At 49.6% G+C, this 16,310-nt stretch overlaps 8 protein-coding genes across 8 annotated transcripts; 3 read left to right on the top strand and 5 right to left on the bottom strand.

Moving 5' to 3' along the window:
* Positions 1-518: 518 nt before the first annotated feature.
* Positions 519-1,190, bottom strand: HO173_008437 (uncharacterized protein; the record flags this gene model as incomplete). Its single annotated transcript, XM_037310337.1, has 1 exon — positions 519-1,190. The coding sequence occupies one exon, from the start codon at positions 1,188-1,190 to the stop codon at positions 519-521; it is 672 nt and encodes a 223-aa protein (XP_037162923.1).
* A 1,090-nt stretch (positions 1,191-2,280) lies between these two features.
* HO173_008436 (uncharacterized protein) lies at positions 2,281-5,272 on the bottom strand (the record flags this gene model as incomplete). The annotated part of the gene is made up of 3 exons (XM_037310336.1): positions 2,281-4,241; positions 4,297-4,366; positions 4,427-5,272. The coding sequence occupies 3 exons, from the start codon at positions 5,270-5,272 to the stop codon at positions 2,281-2,283; spliced, it is 2,877 nt and encodes a 958-aa protein (XP_037162922.1).
* Positions 5,273-6,832: 1,560 nt separating this feature from the next.
* On the top strand, positions 6,833-7,644 carry HO173_008435 (uncharacterized protein; the record flags this gene model as incomplete). The annotated part of the gene is made up of 6 exons (XM_037310335.1): positions 6,833-6,852; positions 6,908-6,980; positions 7,036-7,142; positions 7,198-7,343; positions 7,391-7,468; positions 7,526-7,644. 6 exons carry the CDS (start codon positions 6,833-6,835, stop codon positions 7,642-7,644), a joined length of 543 nt encoding a protein of 180 aa, XP_037162921.1.
* Positions 7,645-8,214: 570 nt separating this feature from the next.
* Positions 8,215-9,409, bottom strand: HO173_008434 (uncharacterized protein; the record flags this gene model as incomplete). The annotated part of the gene is made up of 4 exons (XM_037310334.1): positions 8,215-8,845; positions 8,961-9,015; positions 9,226-9,257; positions 9,354-9,409. 4 exons carry the CDS (start codon positions 9,407-9,409, stop codon positions 8,215-8,217), a joined length of 774 nt encoding a protein of 257 aa, XP_037162920.1.
* Positions 9,410-11,044: 1,635 nt separating this feature from the next.
* Positions 11,045-12,331, bottom strand: HO173_008433 (uncharacterized protein; the record flags this gene model as incomplete). The annotated part of the gene is made up of 1 exon (XM_037310333.1): positions 11,045-12,331. One exon carries the CDS (start codon positions 12,329-12,331, stop codon positions 11,045-11,047), a length of 1,287 nt encoding a protein of 428 aa, XP_037162919.1.
* Positions 12,332-12,446: 115 nt separating this feature from the next.
* Positions 12,447-12,860, bottom strand: HO173_008432 (uncharacterized protein; the record flags this gene model as incomplete). The annotated part of the gene is made up of 1 exon (XM_037310332.1): positions 12,447-12,860. One exon carries the CDS (start codon positions 12,858-12,860, stop codon positions 12,447-12,449), a length of 414 nt encoding a protein of 137 aa, XP_037162918.1.
* Positions 12,861-14,376: 1,516 nt separating this feature from the next.
* Positions 14,377-14,763, top strand: HO173_008431 (uncharacterized protein; the record flags this gene model as incomplete). The annotated part of the gene is made up of 1 exon (XM_037310331.1): positions 14,377-14,763. The coding sequence occupies one exon, from the start codon at positions 14,377-14,379 to the stop codon at positions 14,761-14,763; it is 387 nt and encodes a 128-aa protein (XP_037162917.1).
* A 58-nt stretch (positions 14,764-14,821) lies between these two features.
* Positions 14,822-16,194, top strand: HO173_008430 (uncharacterized protein; the record flags this gene model as incomplete). Its single annotated transcript, XM_037310330.1, has 3 exons — positions 14,822-14,932; positions 15,209-15,418; positions 15,559-16,194. 3 exons carry the CDS (start codon positions 14,822-14,824, stop codon positions 16,192-16,194), a joined length of 957 nt encoding a protein of 318 aa, XP_037162916.1.
* Between the last annotated feature and the right edge of the window lie 116 nt (positions 16,195-16,310).

Raw genomic sequence — 16,310 nt, 5'->3', positions numbered from 1 at the left:
AGTGGGCATTTTCGGAAAGCTTCTGCTTGAGACTTCTCTTGGTACTGGAGGGCGCGGTGGAGGGCCGAGTATTAAGTGCCACAGATTCTTCCCCATAGCACAGACTTCTTCCCAAGAGCTACCACCAACGTTCATACCTTGCGTTTTGCAAAGCCAGGCTATGTCCCAAGCCAGGAAGGTGATACCTTCCACGAAAGATGCGTAGGCTACTTGATCATCTTTAGCGAGCGCAGACAACTTCTTGTCGAGGTGCAACGGCCTCGGCCTTGGTGGTGGGCGGTTATCTGAATGGCGAGAGGCTGAGGGGCTGTTGTGTGAGGAGTGATGTGGTGTAGAGCCTGGGAACGGTACTTCGCGAGATGTGTAGGACGAGCTAGGTGAGAAGATTGTTGGGAGAGGGTAGTCGCTATGAGGGAGGGTGATTTCGGCAGGGAGGCGGAGAGAGAGGTAATGTGAGACCAGGTGAGTGAGGTGGGCGAGGTTAGTGGTAGAGGTTGTAACATGGGCTGGTGCTGCATCTAAAACGCTTTAGTATATTGGCTAGAGCTATGAAGGATGTGCGTACTGTTTAAATCCCTTAAATCAGCAATGGGAACTCCTCCGATGAAGTAGATATCTCTGCCCAATCCACCCTTCTTCCGCTTCCGTTGATGCAAGCCGTAGAGCAGCGCTACTTCCCTGCAGAGGAACAGTCGAGACTCTGCCGTCTTGTTGTGCATGACATCCCATCTGTGTTCGGTGCGCTTGATGCTCTTATCCACTGGTTCGACGGCGCTAGCTTGGCTTTGAGACAGCTCGTGCTTCGCTGAAGCGAATTCCGAACGTCGCCTCAGGAGCTTTGCTTTTCTTGCCGCAATCTCAGCTTTGACTTTCTGGGTCTCTTCACGCAGGGTTTCGACATGACTGAGAACAGTCTGGGTCTTTTCCTCCGATATGAACTGGTTGGAAGCTGCACGGTGGACGGTCCAAGTGTGGTTCACATCTGAGGGTTTGGCGCCTGCCGAAGACCTGGCCTTCTCCTTCTTTGAGGTCCCCACGACATTTTGTTCCACCTCTTTCCCTAGGGATTCCGTATGCAACAGTGTCTGGGCCAGCTGTATCCTGGGTTGATGGAGGGCATCTCGAGCGCAAAGCGTGCAGTTGAAGGGCAGTCGGCTGCTTGCGGAGCGATGACAAATCTCACACTGCATGTTCGAGATAGACTCGGACTATGATAGCTGGATCGTGTTGGTATTTGATGGAGAGCCATGTTCTAATGCATAGACCACAGGTTCGTGATCAGGTGCTTAGCATGATCTCTTCTTTCTGTTTCATATCAGATTGGAAACCCCATATCGTGACATTCAAATTATGCTGTGAGTCGAAGAAGTACAACCGTTGTCGGAGGCTTCCTAAGAAATCGAATAAGAAACGTAGCTGAGTGAATTATCAAATAGGCGCCCTGGACGTTTGGTGGAGTAGCTTCAGGTAAGTACTTAAAGTAAGGTAAATGCAAAGGATTAGCGCAAATCACTGATTACGGCCTAAGGTACCTTAGCTCTATCTTATCGATACCCCTGATTGCATAATCCTTGAGAAAGAAAAAAAAAATTCCACAGTTCTGGCACACCCCAAAATCAAAAATCAAAAATTTCAATTTTTCTGTATAGGTTCACAACCACAATTAATTATAATCTAAAAAATTATCAAAATTTAATAAATAGAGTATAGATTAGATTATAAAATTCTTAAAAGATTTAAATTATTCGTTATATTGTAAAATAGAATAATAGCGAATTTTACGAAGTACTCTTGACAGCTTTAGAATAGCCGAGGTAAAAAAAAAAAAAACCTTGGCATTTATTCAGATGATTTTTCAGCGTACTCTCGGCAATGTCAAATCAACATTTTATTATTTTACTTACGTTATATAAATTAAATTTTTAAGATACTTTAATAATAAATACTTAGGTGTATAAAGTATATATTTAATAATTCTTAGACTATAATTAATTGTGGTTGTGAATCTATACAGAAAAATTGAAATTTTTGATTTTTGATTTTGGGGTGTGCCAGAACTGTGGAATTTTTTCTTTCTTTCTCAAGGATTATGCAATTAGGGGTAAGCTAGCAGGCTTGGCATACTAGACACATCTTAACCGAAGCGGAAGCCTGGTGATGGGCACCATGGGCAGTAAGAACTCATATCGAGGGACAGTCATGCATTCCAAGCCTATGAAAAACTGTTACCGACACCAAACTAACGCTCAAAGTTCCCATCATCAAAAAAACCAGAGGTTCTCAGTACAGCTTGTGGGGTGTCCAAAATCCAGATAAAGCTACATCAACATCATGAACCTGAGAAACGGCAGCACACCTTTCGAGACCGGGATCTCTACTGAAGATGTGATGACTCCGCCATGAAGGGTACGTGTCTGGTATGCTTGTTGTGAAGAGCTGGTGGGGCTCAACTTCATCCTGATCGGCCTCTTGTGCGACTGACTGCTCATGATCTGCATTTATCTCTCTTCGCTGGTAGTCACTGACATTATTTTCGGCCATAATTCCATGATTGGAATCTTCGTGAGACTCATGGAAGATTGATGGTCCAGAATCGTACGATGTCCCATGATCAATATCCCATTCATCATGCCTGATTGCTTCGTAATCTTCATTATCATTTCCCTCTTGTACCGTCTTATACAAATAAGGCCTGTGATCATTAAATCCGTCTCCTAGCTCCACAAAATGAAGCTTTTGTGCGTATTCGTCGCGTGCAGCGGTATGGTCCGTCTCTCGCGACGAGCCTGAAAGGTTCTCTCGCAGAGCTATGTAAGGTGGTCTATTTTCTCTCGAAGTTTCTGGCCTAGGATCTGCTTGCTCCTGTTGCCTTTCGTAAAGGTTGCCGTAACCATTCCATGCACTCCTTGAGTCCACTTTACTTTCAATGGGTCGGTAGCCTGGAGCGTACCCTAAGCCGGGTCTGTTCGAAAAACTTAGGTCCCCCTTAGATAGTGTATGCGTAGAAATGGAACTGTCATGCGGGAAGTCCTGTTGAAGGCTTGCGCTGCGAGGCTTCCCAGAAATTTTTGGGGTGGACGCCGAAGCCTCGGGAGCGTAGACACTATTAACGAAGGCGCGAGCAGGCATGCGTGAATATTCCTGAATTCTATCTGGTATCCCCTCTTCCTCCCTAACATAAAGATTGCGGTGACCTGATGTGGCACGAGAGGCTAGATCGCTACCAGCAACGTTAGTATTGCAATCTGTGAGAAGTGCCTCGAGCACATCGTCGAGCGGGTCTTTATGTGGTGAGATGATTGGCATCTGGGCCGAGAGAGGGCGCACGCCATAAGCTTGTGGCTCGCGTTGAGGCTCGCGTTGAGGCTCATGTCCTGAAGACTGGCAAGTAGCTTCATTTCGAGAGAGTAATGCCGATTCAGGGCCGTCATGCGTGGCGGTTTCGGCTGGGTGAGTACTGTCTGCGATCGAGTCTTCGATTTCGTGTGGAATCTTTGCAGCATCAAGCTTGATGATTCCAGTATCGCCGTGATTTTGACTCTTCTCCCTCAACCTAAGCCGTTCACCCGTTGCCGACCGTGACTCGCTATTCCGGCTTGAACCCTCATTTGCATTTTCGTGCGCCGAGAAAGGTATGGAGGCAGCATCTTGGGTTTTCGAAGAAGTTGTCGGTACACAGGGTGGTAATAGAGATGGTAACGAGTATTGGCCTTTATGAGGAGCTGGGGATTTACGTTTACGATTAGATAGTTTTGATGATGTTAATGGTTCAACATGATACGGCCTATTGAACAGAGGAGAGCCGAAGGACGGCCTCACACTTTGGGACCAGGTAAGATAGCTTGTGGAACGAGTAGGAGACCATGAGTCTTCACGATGGAGGCTTCTCGAATCTGTGTTGACAGGTATTTTCGCTGGAGATAGAGAGGTATTAGGGCCACAGCTTCCAAATCCTAGGAAAGGCCTATCTGGAAGATCGACAAAGGCTTGCGGTGACTCGTGGTCTCGGGATCGTCCCCTGTCTTGTTGATGTCGTTGACCGTGAGGTTTCATCACATCGAGGCTTGTAGGTTTTGCTGACATGAAGTATCTTGAAATTTCTGCTTCTGTGTCTGCTGCTTTAGTCGACTTCCGCCGCGTTTTCTTCTCCGAGGGCCTATTAGACGAGTCTTCGAACGAGTCCTTGGACTTCTCTCGACAAGATTTGAGGAAGATCATCTCGGAGAAGGCAAGATCAGGCACTTGAAGAGCCTTTGTTAGTGCTAATCAACCGCCGATAGAGATAGGTGAACCTACAACCCCTTCTTCTTACTGGTGAAGACGCTCTGCCTTTCCCGAACAAGCCGAGGGTCTTTGTGGGCTTCAGCTTTGGTTCAGTATTAGCAACAAACATTCATAAAACATACGACCATTGAATGCAGCTCACAGTGAGACGGTCGTGGGCCACGTTCTGCGCGGTAAAGTCATGCATCAAAGCTGCACCGGACTTTTCTTTACGCTTGTGCTTCTTCTGCTTCTTCTCCCCGCGGTCTTTCTTCGCAGCCTGCTTCGTCTTCTCGCTAGCTCTGTTATTGTCTTTGAGCTCATAGCGATCTTGGCGGGTTTTGTGTCTTGGTCTCCTTTCGTAGGATTTCGGGAGCTTTTTTGGAGACAGTAACGCTATCTCCGAACCCTGGGACGCCGTAGGTGAAACGTGCTGGCCTCTATCGTCAAGCTCTGGCCCTGTACTCCCCGTACGTAGTATCGTGGCATGACGAAAACGGTCATGGTCATATTCTGACAGGTCATTGGCTGCTGCAGGTTCGAGGTAAGAGCTCGTGGAAGACCTGCTGCGCTTGCGCTTCCGTGGGTGATATCGGAGGTCCGGGATATCATCATCGCTGTGATCTTTGAAGGTACGAAAAGGTGCATGGAGTCCCAATCGCTCCGCGAGACCGAGGCCGTTCGAAATGACGGCAGTATTCTCTTTTAAGTGTAATTGGGGTTGTGCTTGGTGCGAGTTGACGAGAAGTACTTTATCTGCGACACGTGTCTGCCTGGTCCCACACTCATTGTCTTTTTGGTGCTTTTGGCCAGCTTTATCATCATGCCGATCCTTGGTTTCTGATGGATACCTCCTCGTGTGGTGTTGCCTCGAACGATGTCTCGATTCCCGCTCAATGTTTTGTTGCTCTCGAGATGCATCTGCGGGCTTTGCAGTCGACTTGCTGCCAGTAGTTTGGAGCCAATTGCGAATTGCTGCCCTTGGTGATTGCCGTTCGGCGTCGGACATATTATACCCTTACCTAGGTAGCGTTTGAGGAAAGTCTGGAAATGAAAGAGAGCGAAGAAGCTGCTGGGGTAGCCGCTTGAAGTCTAGAGGACTTGGGGGGTCAGTTTGAGCCTGCCATCATGTGTTCATGATGATCATGCAGTGTGTGAAAGAGGTGGTATTGCAGCAGCAGACCAAGGGCAATTTTCACCTTGACTGGCAGGTGCAAGCTGGACTGAAATGGCATATCGAGAGCAGACCGAAGTCCTTTTACAGAGCGTGATCATAGATGCACCAGATGGAAAGTTGAGCGTTTTTATCACTGTCTGACCTGGCCACTTCGATTCTGAATTCAACATAAACCCACAGCACTACAAGTAAACCTGAACATGAAGGTCAGCGCGTTGCTTTGACGATCTAGTTGTTAGTAATCTGCCATTGCAAGAATAAAATAAAGCTGTGTGGGAAGGAGATTGCGCATAAGCACCTTCCGTCCTTTGATATACAATGAGTTGTCCAGTACATTACATTACTTACTACTTTCCGTACTCAGGTACTACTATTACACAACATATTTATTAATCTTAGAGGCTGCAGACTGCAGTAGACTGGCGGATGATCAGAGGGGCAGCCGAAAGTCTTTCTTTGCCTTCTTTGCCTTCTTTGCCTTCTTTGCCTTCTTTGCCTTTTGCTGCTTCATCTTCTTTCCTTGATTGCCTTTCATCGACGGGGCCGTGCTTGGCATCGGAGATCGGAGGCTAGGCTGACGATTGGAAGGCAATACGGTAAAGTACGGTTAGTATGACTGGCAGACACAAAGCTGCCTTTCCTTTAAAGCTGGCCAATGAGGCAGGCGGTAAGGGAAATAAAAGCTGCATCGTCGATTCAAGGTCATCTGGGCCGATGATCAACTGCCTGCAGTTCTCTATATGCACATGTACGTAGAATAGTCACACCACTGCCTTCCATCCAACCAATTACCTTTGATAGCCGCTGCGGCTTGTCCCATTGGATCTTCTCATCTCGCTGACATTACCTGAGCGCACAGTGTGAAAAAAAGTGAAAAGAAAAAAAACGTGCCACGGTCCAAAAATCGGCCAAGGGTCCAGAATTCCCAGGAGTGAGCTAAGGTAGCCTAGGGCTTAGCGTGTATCATAGTGGGGCACTCAGACCCAACCTACATTAACTTCAACAAACATCCCACCTTCCCTCTTTTTTTAAAAATTTTTCTTTCACAAACCAACCTCCAACCGCAATCTTTTCAATCCAACTGATTCCTCGTGGATCAGTATTTACTCTTTCGACCTTCTTGCTCCATCTCGTGCGACTCCCAATCCTCAAATTAGCAACGACACCCTTCAAAGGACCCTGCAATGTTCGTCTGCTGCTCCTACACTGATTCCGAAATGCACAAAATTCCTTGCTCTTGCGCGTCGGTCATGTACTACATCAATGTTTCCGTGTTCAATAGACTTGTGCTTGCCTGCGTTCCATCAGCGGAGGCGTGTCTTGTGTGAGAGTCTTGAGATTGAGAATGTGTTAGCCCAACAAAAAAGAAATTGAACGAACCCTCACTCAATCATGTCGAAGCTGTTCATTGGGTCAGTCCATCACTCATATCCTTTTGTACGGCTATCAAATCTGACGAAACTGCAGTGGCCTTGCATGGCACACCGACGACACCTCTCTTCGCGCCAAGTTCGAAGAGTACGGTAAGGTCGATGAAGCGGTAGGATCTACTCCACGTGACCACTCCAAACCTCAGTCTGATAGTGATACCACAGATTGTTGTCAAGGACCGTGAAACCGGTCGTAGCCGTGGCTTTGGCTTTGTGCGCTTCAGCCAAGATGAGGAAGCCGACACTGCAATCCAGGCGATGAACAACGTCGAGTAAGGCTTCCCCATCTCGTGCCTCGATGACGTCCTTCAGGCTAATGTAATTCAGATTCGATGGTCGTACCATCCGCGTTGACAAAGCTTCCGAGCGTGGCTCCGGTGGAGGAGGAGGAGGTGGCGGCGGCGGCTTTGGTGGTCGTGGAGGCTACAATTCTGGAGGCGGAGGAGGCTACGGTGGAGGAGGAGGTGGATATAGTATGTGTCGGCCCTGCTTACCCATGGATTTCTGCTAACTTGTCTAGGCGGAGGTGGAGGAAGCTATGGTGGTGGACGTGAAGGTGGAGGTGGAAGTGGCTACTCCGGAGGTGGAGGTCGCGGTAGTGAGTTTATACATTTACCTTTGTCCTTTGGGTTCTCTGTATTGACGGTGCCTGTAGGCTACGGTGGTGGCCAGCACTACTCAGGTGGTGGTCAGTCTTATGGTGGCGGAGGTCGCTCTGGAGGCTACGACCAGCAGCAAGGTGGTGGTGGTGGCAGCGCCCAGGGCGGCTGGTAGACCTACCACTGATCCCCTCACGGCCTGAATTTGCGCACGACATGTCAATGAACAAAACGACAGAATGATCAAGCAGACGGAACGACCAACAAGCAGCAGAAAGGATACGATGTGTGAAATGCTTTGGCCACTTCGGTGTCACGGGATCAGACCAACCTCAGCAAGTGAAATGGGCTGCTATCTTAGACCATCGGAGCGATCCTGGATATTTTCTCTTTTCAGACCTGGAGGTTGCCTGTTAATCGCAGCAATCTATCGCAGAGGCGCAAGCAGGCGTGGAGGAACAAAAAGGTTTCTTTGCATTCGATTTCTTACTTCACCACACTTCACTAGCACAACCAACCTTGCTTGCAACACTTCATCAGCACACCTTCATATTCTCCCCATAGAGCGAACATGGCACGGTTTTCTACTTTGATTCTTCACCTTGGCTCGAAGCTGGAAGCTAGTTACGACACTCGGGGACAAGCGGTTCAACTCCCACGTCCAAAAATTAGCAATCAAAGATAGTGCTCCTGCAAAGGCTTCTCCCAAATCATGACCTCGTAGCTAGTGTTGATGGCGTTCAATCTATCTCTCCCGCTGTGATACTTTCTCCGTCTCCTCACCCGCCCGCCCACTCTCCCCACTCCTGATCCTCTCGACCTCATTTTCCACCGCCTGCGTTTTCAGCTCGCTGTCTTCGCCCTTCCCATCCCCGCCACGACCACCCTGTCCCTTCCCACCCTTCATCAACGCCCTCACCCTTTCCGCCAAATCCCTAACATGCTCATCCACGCTCCCCTCCCCCAACCCCACCAACGCAGCCTCCAGCATGAAGAGATACTCCGCGTTGGCGCCGCTCGGCCCCGCACTCCCCGCTATCACCTCCGCCACCGCCTGCGGCGACTGCCGGCCGAGGAACTGCGGGTTCGACGGCAGTCCGATGTACACGACGCACCCCTCGACCGGCGGCGCGTCGGGTCCGGACGACGGCGCCGGCCAAAAGGTCGTGTGCCGCATCGAATACCCGTTGATCTCCCGCAGGTCGAGGTACGCCCGCACGGCGTCGACGTGGGGGGCCGGGATGCGGTAGCTGGCGCCGTGGACCCGGTCGGGGGGCGCCGCCGCGGACGGTTCGCCGGCCAGGGCGTCGAAGACGGCGCGCTCGATCAGCGTGACGACGCGGCCGGGGGACGAGGGCGTGCCGCGGTGGTCTTCGCTTCAAGGGGGGGTTTTTGGTCAGCGGGTGGTGGTTGCTACTGTAGAGTAGGGCGGCTGGCGGAGGGAGGGGTGGGGGGGTTTTTGGAGAGAGGGGGGGGGGAGGGGATGCGTACCTGGCTTGCCAGAATCGACGGACGTAGCCGGTGATGGAGCCGGGGATGCGGAGGTCTGAGGTTTGGGGGCGGGGTTAGTGGGGCGGTCTTGTCGTTCGCGGTGGGTGCGGTGGTGGATGGGGGGTTTTGTTTTCTTCTTCGAGCGGGCGGGCGGGAGTTTAAAAGGGTGGAGGGAGAACCTTCGTCAGGGGGATATGTTTGGGTGCTGGCGATGCGGTCCACGCTACGAACTAACAGGAAGCGGGGCGAACAGACTCCGGCTTACCGTAATGCGGAGGCGGTTTCCAGATGAGACTTCTACGGTACAAGGGATCAGAGGTCAACTCACGCTGTTCTTGACGGAGGTTGGAATTCCGTCCGGGTTGGAGCTTTCGGCCTCTGGGGGAGACTTACCCGTATCCGAAGAGCCAGAGGTCTCCGTTGGAGTTCGATACTGCTGTCTCGGACATCTTTAGGCGGACTGTCTTTGCGTAGAGTCTTGCGGATGGAGTCCAGCTAGGTGGCCTCTGGACGATAATCGGGTAGCTTTGAAAGTTTGCTCTATTTCCTTCCATCAGGGCAGCTCTCGTGGTCAAGAAATTGGCTCAGCCCTACGGGCTTTAGCCTCAAATTTGTGGGGACATACGTTGACAACGTTCCTAGACATCAGTCCTCGTCTGCAGCGAGACAAGAGGTTCGGCTGGCAAGTCGAAGATGTAGCATCTTGCATGCCAGAGAGGGTCAACGCAAAGTATATGAGCTCGCGTTTCCCACTCTCGCACTCCTGTCTGCGCCTCTTCCTTCTGCACCGTCCGTCTGAAGCTTGCTTCTCGTTTTGTATTCTCAAGGTTCACAATCTCTCAGCATGGTGTATGAGGCTTGGATCCTCTTTGTTAAAAGGATGCTAATACGACAGTATTTGGCCGAGACAGCAATGTCACGCTGCGAGATATATGCGCTCGTACTGAGAGAGGCAGCAAGGGCCGACGGTATGAGACTCATGGTCATGGGCTTGAACGGACATAGTTCAGCCTGGATCTAGTATTTCGTATCTATCGACTGTTACTTTTTCCGGTCTAGTACCGGCTTCTCACGAGATTGACTTGCATAGCGGGGTCTGTTGTGGGGAGGGTTTGGGCGTTGAGGATGAATACAGAATCTCTCTTGGTCTGTGCTTGCGGAGAGGTATCAGCATCTCAATCCTCGAATCGAACATGGAGCGCTTTTCCACATGCTACGACTACCTCCTCAATCTTCTTACCCAAGCACGTCTCTTCCATTAATCACCCTCAACTCCCAAGATTCTCGTCCCCCTCCACCTCCCGTCTCAACGGCGAAACGGCCCTCATCACCGGCATGAATAAACATTGCTGACTCCAAGATCTACACAGGAGGTGCTGACTAGTAGCAGTGCGTTGGCGAAGGGGTGGCCGAACCATAGTGATTATTTGGGCAGTAAGGGGGCCGTAGAGGCGTTTGCAAGATGTCTCGCTGTCGATGAGTCCGCTCCTCTTGTTCTCTTTCTTTTGACTGCTGAGTGTTGTCCTCGGAAATTAATTTCGAGGCTGACAAGAGATATCGCCGCCGGCGGCATCGAAACAACCATGTACGAGGTGGCGAGGAAATCCGACGCGAACTTGATGAGGTATATCGCATTTTCGATGCTCGTGTCAATGCAATCAAGTATCTCAATGATAATATGTGAATCTAGCTTGCGACAAGCTGCTCTGGCTGAATCGCGTTGGGCTGTCGAAGGATGTTTCTTGCGTGGTAGCTTTTGTGTGCAGTCAGGATGGCGAGTGGATGAATGTTCAGGCGCTTATTATGGGGGTTGGGGCTTCTTTGTGAGCGGAGTGGGTTTGGGTTGATTGGACGGATGGAGGGTTTGGAAGGTTGTGACGAGTTCTTTGATGAAGGCATTTGCAATTCCTAATGTACGTGAAAGCCAGTTTGGAGAAAATTTTCTTGAAGTCGATTGCTTGATACGTACAACGACCTTTCAATAGCCTAAGGGACGTCGGCTCTGTGAGGCTTTAGCTCATTGAACGATCCAAATTAGTGCTCCTTCTTGATAACGACAATGGAAAAGTCTGCGGAAAACCCCCTCACAGCGACATCTCACCAGCCGCAATGGCCCGCGCTATACGCTTGATTTCTGCACGGCCAGAAACGCCTCCGGTTTTCAGGCAGGGAGCCTCTGTTGCATTTCCTTCACTGGAAAAAACGATGAAGAAATACTCGAGTGCCATGGCTTCAATCGTGGTAAACATCATGCGCCGTGAGTTGTCGGGATCCCAAAAGGATATCTCGATCATGGACAATTCTTGCAGCACTCCGCCCTGCCGAGTTAGGAATTCCACCCACTGATCCCCATTTAAGCACATATTGGTGAGGGTCAAAGCTTTCAGCTGTGGCCAGATGTGGTCCTTTCCAAACAAAGTGTCCAGATCTGTGATCTGGGTTTCGGCGGAATCGAATGCCAGGTCCAAGCTTCGAAGGCGCTCGGCCGCGCACAGCATCTTCGCTATGTTCCCGTTGGCAAGAGTGGCAGGGAAGTCTGTCCAAGGATCTTTCTCGTGCGTGTTGATCTCCATCTTGAGAGTAGTGAGGTACTTGAAGGCGTTGACTGTGTGCTGTAGCTTTATGGGGTCAATGGCGCGGAGCACGGTGTGGGAGATGCCGCTGCTGTTTCTGTAGCCGTCGGCATCGATCGTGAAAGACTTGAGTTGCTCGTATTGGAGCATTGATGCCACTTGCGTCAGGATCCAGAAGCCACGGTACCATGTTGGAAGATGACTGCCTCTGGGTAATTTGTCTTGGCTGCTGGGCCATGGTCTGGGATCGAGGATCACAGCATCATAACCGAGACGGTTACCGGTATCACGTCTTCTCTGAATCATGAAAGACTTGTCCCTTGGAAAAGCACCAGCTTCGTCAGGAAGACACGTCCACCTTCTGCGCTGATCTTTTACCCATCGTTGATCGGAGATCGTAAAGCGTCGAACGTTTGGCAGAAGCGGAAGGGTTTCTAGGAGGCATCGGAGATCTGTAGCGAAATATTCGAGAAGGGAAGGGATTACGCTCATGTCTTGTATGACTTCAGACAGACCGGTCCGATCAATGCTGGCAAGCCGCTCTGGTAGGTTGCCACGGCCTCTAATCCCTGGTAGGTCTATCCTTTCCATGCCCGTTCTGGTGAAATGCTGGCATTGATAGCTCAGGCTGAGTTCCCGTTGTTCGCTGTAATACTGTTGGAAAACATTGTGACCACGTTTCACTGCCGCTGCGATGTATGTCACCGGTGAGGTATTTCCGAACCGACCATGATGATAGGTTGAATTGGCGAGAGTGTTGCCCGTACCTAAGGCCTGATGTTGATTTCCAGTTAGCATTAATTTTGCAAAAAATCAAGTCGACGGCTAAGACTAGTCTGGGGTGCACAACAAGAGACAAAGTTCGCGATTCCATAGCACAGCCTCAAGTTGTCAGACAAGTCTAGCGAGAAGGTCAGGGAAGATGCCCTTTTCCAGCCTGCAAAACAAGTCTCGCGAGACGGACTGAAGTCCCGAACAGGAAGAAGTCACATAAATGACATACCTTCATATAGTCGGATAGCTTGAAAAGGCTTCCACAATAGACAGTGCTGTCATACGCTATCTCCCGAACGATCAAGCGTGCAGTAGGGTGTTGCGAAATCTCTCTCAGCTTAGTCTGATCCTCCTTAGCTGGTGAGATCCAGACTTTGTCAAGGACAAACGGAGCTAAGGCATCTGCCATGAATCTGCTTGTCAAGCGTGTTGCTTTAATGGTGGCAATGTCCATGAAAGCGACAACAACGTTCAATACTTCAGCAGGGAGGTGAGGGACTGCCGTTGGGTCAAAATCAAACATAGCAACATCGTTCAGGACCACAGGCGCCATTTTTGTCCGAAGCTGTGAAGGCTTGTTAATACGTCCTCTCATGCAAGAGTTTTTGACCTGCTTACCAGCCTCTCGAATGGTCTGTCTCCCTAAAGAGAGGTTCTCATTTGGGACTTGATGATGATGTCGAGAGCTGTCCGATCACCTCAGCAAACTCTACCTCTAGAGACCAAATTGATACTGCTTACCAGGTTGTCAAGCAGTCTGTCTTAGGTGAAGAGACTTCTCTGATGCAAATGTGCCTTTTCCTGCTGTACACAACAACGGCTTTACCGGAACACGGAGGTGTTGATCTTGAAGACAGCCATCACTTCCAAAACCCTTGGAGCTTCGTAGGGCGTAGCGTCTCGGGCGGCTAGCGGCTAATTGTAAGCATAGCATTCACCATTCAGGACAAGGAGAAGATCCTTACACCCTAAGACTTGGGTAGAAACATCCCTGAGAAACAGTCCTTACGATTATATATATTTTTAGGACAAGTACTTTAGCTCCGAAGATTGAGACAATATCGGGTTTGCGATGCAGTATTGCACAACACATCAGCAAGATCGAGGTGAGGTGTGAGATCATTGGGAAGGGCTCTTCGCCCCTCCACAGAACCACAGCTAAACCAGTACAATGCAGCATTTACACATCTTACAATTTGCTGGAAGAGTACTCCTGTGTAATCGTTAGGTTTTGTGGGCAGCAGACACCTGGTTGCCTGACGAGCAAGGCTTGGTGCAGACTCAGGAGCACTGTGCGCGTAGACGAAGGCTCGCGGTAGTTATTACAAAGGGAGACAACAACAGTTTTACCTAGAGAATGCTACTGTATCACTCATGCCTGTTGTGGCAGTATCTTCCACAATTCTTTGTGTGGTAGGGTTGAGAATGCGGTTTTTATAGAGACGCGTCCCGATCGGGACTACTCGTAGCAGCCTTCTATCGCGCGCCTAAGGATTATAAGAGACAGCAAAAGTCATGCACAGGAGAGAATGTCTTTTGCGCATGTTTTTGTGGATATCGATCAAAACAAATCGACTCTTCCTATCAAAGGATCTTCAACATGAATAGATTTTTGGGGAATGTTTACGAAAAATGTCATTTTCTGCTGGCACTGCGCCTGACTTGTACAAATACTACCATTTCCCCTTGCAAACAAAATGACGGGTTCTGAAAAAAGTTCGAGAAAATCGCCACTATTTCCTGGCAACTGTAGGATCTCTACAATTCCATTAAGAGCTTTCACCCTCTATGCATGACTTTTGCTTCACTCTCTTACACCGCGATATGACTCTGCCTGCTGTCTTTGCCTATAGCATTAGCATGTAATGGTATTGCGCGATAATAACCGGCGAAACCTACCCATTGGGCACTGCTGACACTGTTAGGAGTGCAAATCTTGCTTTCATGTTTCATGATGGTAGCCATGACGCAACGACGGGATCTTTCGGGCTTGACTACTCATAGACGTCGCTATCCTCCACTTCCGCTTTTCGCAAATCTCCAGACGAACACTCGAATCCACCTCCAGAATGTCTCGATACTCTCCAATTGCGCCATCCTCCCTCACTGCCGACCAGCATAAAGCTTACGACGAAGGGTCGGAGATCTGTTCGAGCGTATTCGGCGACAAATTCCTCTACAAAAATGAAGATGGTGCCTTTATAGGTCCATTTGCTCCTCTCCTCTTCACACCCACCCTCGTCGATCCATTCTTCAAGCTCGTCGTTGAGCTAGGGAAGCTCCCAGGTCTGCCGAGTTCAGCACGAGAAGTCGCCATTTTAGCGACGGGAAGCAGATTCCAATCCAAATACGAACTGTATGCACATGAACGGGTTGCCGCGCTTTACAAGCCTCACGGCGGCTCAGATCGGAAGTGTGAAGAGTGGGAAGAAGCCTTTTGGAGACAATGCTCTTGATGAGCAAGGAAACGTTGCATTTGACGTGGCTATAGAGCTTTCACATAAGCAGGGTCCGATGACCGATGCTAGTTGGAAGCGGGCAGAGCACGCTTTTGGGAAGGAAGGTACGGCAGCGCTGATACAATATGTTGGTGTGTACGCTTACACTTGCATTCTACTGAACGGGGTGGACGCACCAGTGCCCCAAGGAGAGAGATGCTAGAAATTATATGACATGTGCTCCTTGTTTACAAAATGCATTTTTCCCTCTTCATCGATCTGGTTCTTGATCCTTCTCCACTGTCACAAATATGGATTTGCGACTTGCGCTTCAAGGTGAAGTAATTAGGACGTGCGTAAAGGCTGATCATTCACGAACCCCACCTTCCTGTCTAAGACATTTTCGGCTTTTCCTTTTGGCCCAAGGCTGACCAGCCGCCTGAGAGTCAACAATTGGTAAAAGAAAGGTCTCGACATTGGCATGCCTACGTCGAGCAAAGATCTTTGGGCAGCCGCCCTAGAGAAGTTGACCAAAAGCGATCGCCAACAGCTCGCTTTCTATGACGGCCAAGATAGGCTGGACATCCTTTCAGACCTCCAGGTGCTCGCGCAGAGAGTGCCAAAGAGCAATGCATCAAAAAAAGATGGCAGTTCAGTAGGCGTGGTCGTAATGGTGAGAACATTGTTTTGCGGGATTTTTTCAACAAGATGGTTATCTGGATCAACATGTCCAAACAGATTGGAGATACTGTCGTGCAATATGGCCCTGGACATTCTGCGCTTCCTTGGGCGGGGGTTCGCTTTATCTTACAGGTTGCTTTTGGTGACATTGTCAAGTTTGACTTTGTCGTCAAAGGCGCGGAATCAATCTCACGAAAGATAGGGCGATATGCGATCTTTGAGGACATCTATTTACGTCGTACATCAAAGGCTTCAATAGAGCTTGAAAATGCGCTCGTTCGGTTGTACTCGACGATACTTGTATATCAATCGAAAGCTAGAAGCTTCTTCGATCAGAGCTCGCCGAAAAGCATATTCAGGAGTGTCTTCGTCACGGAAGACGAATTTGCAAGTAATGCCAGAAAAATGGACCTTGAGCAGTCCAATGTGGATCGTTGCGCTGCTATCTTGGATGGAGAGAATCAAAAAAAAATCAGCAACTCTCTCGAGGCACTCTCAGTCGGTCATTCCGAGAGGCATGCAGAGCTTATGCAGCTCCTCCGTACGATAGATGGACCCATAATTCGAATGAGTAGCCAGCTTAATGGTATCGAAGACCATTTGGACAACTCTAAGCGCTACGAGATCTTGCGGTGGATTTCCTCACAGCCTTACCTGGAACATCATGAGCAGATCTCGAAGAATTTTCTTGCTGGTACAGGCAAATGGCTGCTCGAGGATCCAATATACGCAGAATGGCACAAAGGAAGCACATCGTCTCTCCTTTGACTTCACGGGAAAGCCGGCGCGGGAAAAAGCACACTCGTGTCTATTGTAATCGAAGACGCAGTGAGAAGGTTCGAGGCTGGAAACAGCCCACCTCCAGTCTACTTCTATTGCTCCCG

The sequence above is a fragment of the Letharia columbiana genome (genome assembly GCF_014066305.1).
Source record: "Letharia columbiana isolate WasteWater2 chromosome Unknown Sc0000030_s1, whole genome shotgun sequence".
Lineage (NCBI taxonomy): Eukaryota > Fungi > Ascomycota > Lecanoromycetes > Lecanorales > Parmeliaceae > Letharia > Letharia columbiana.
The sequence above is the reverse complement of the archived record's forward strand: the minus strand, read 5'-3'. Positions and strand labels throughout refer to the sequence as shown.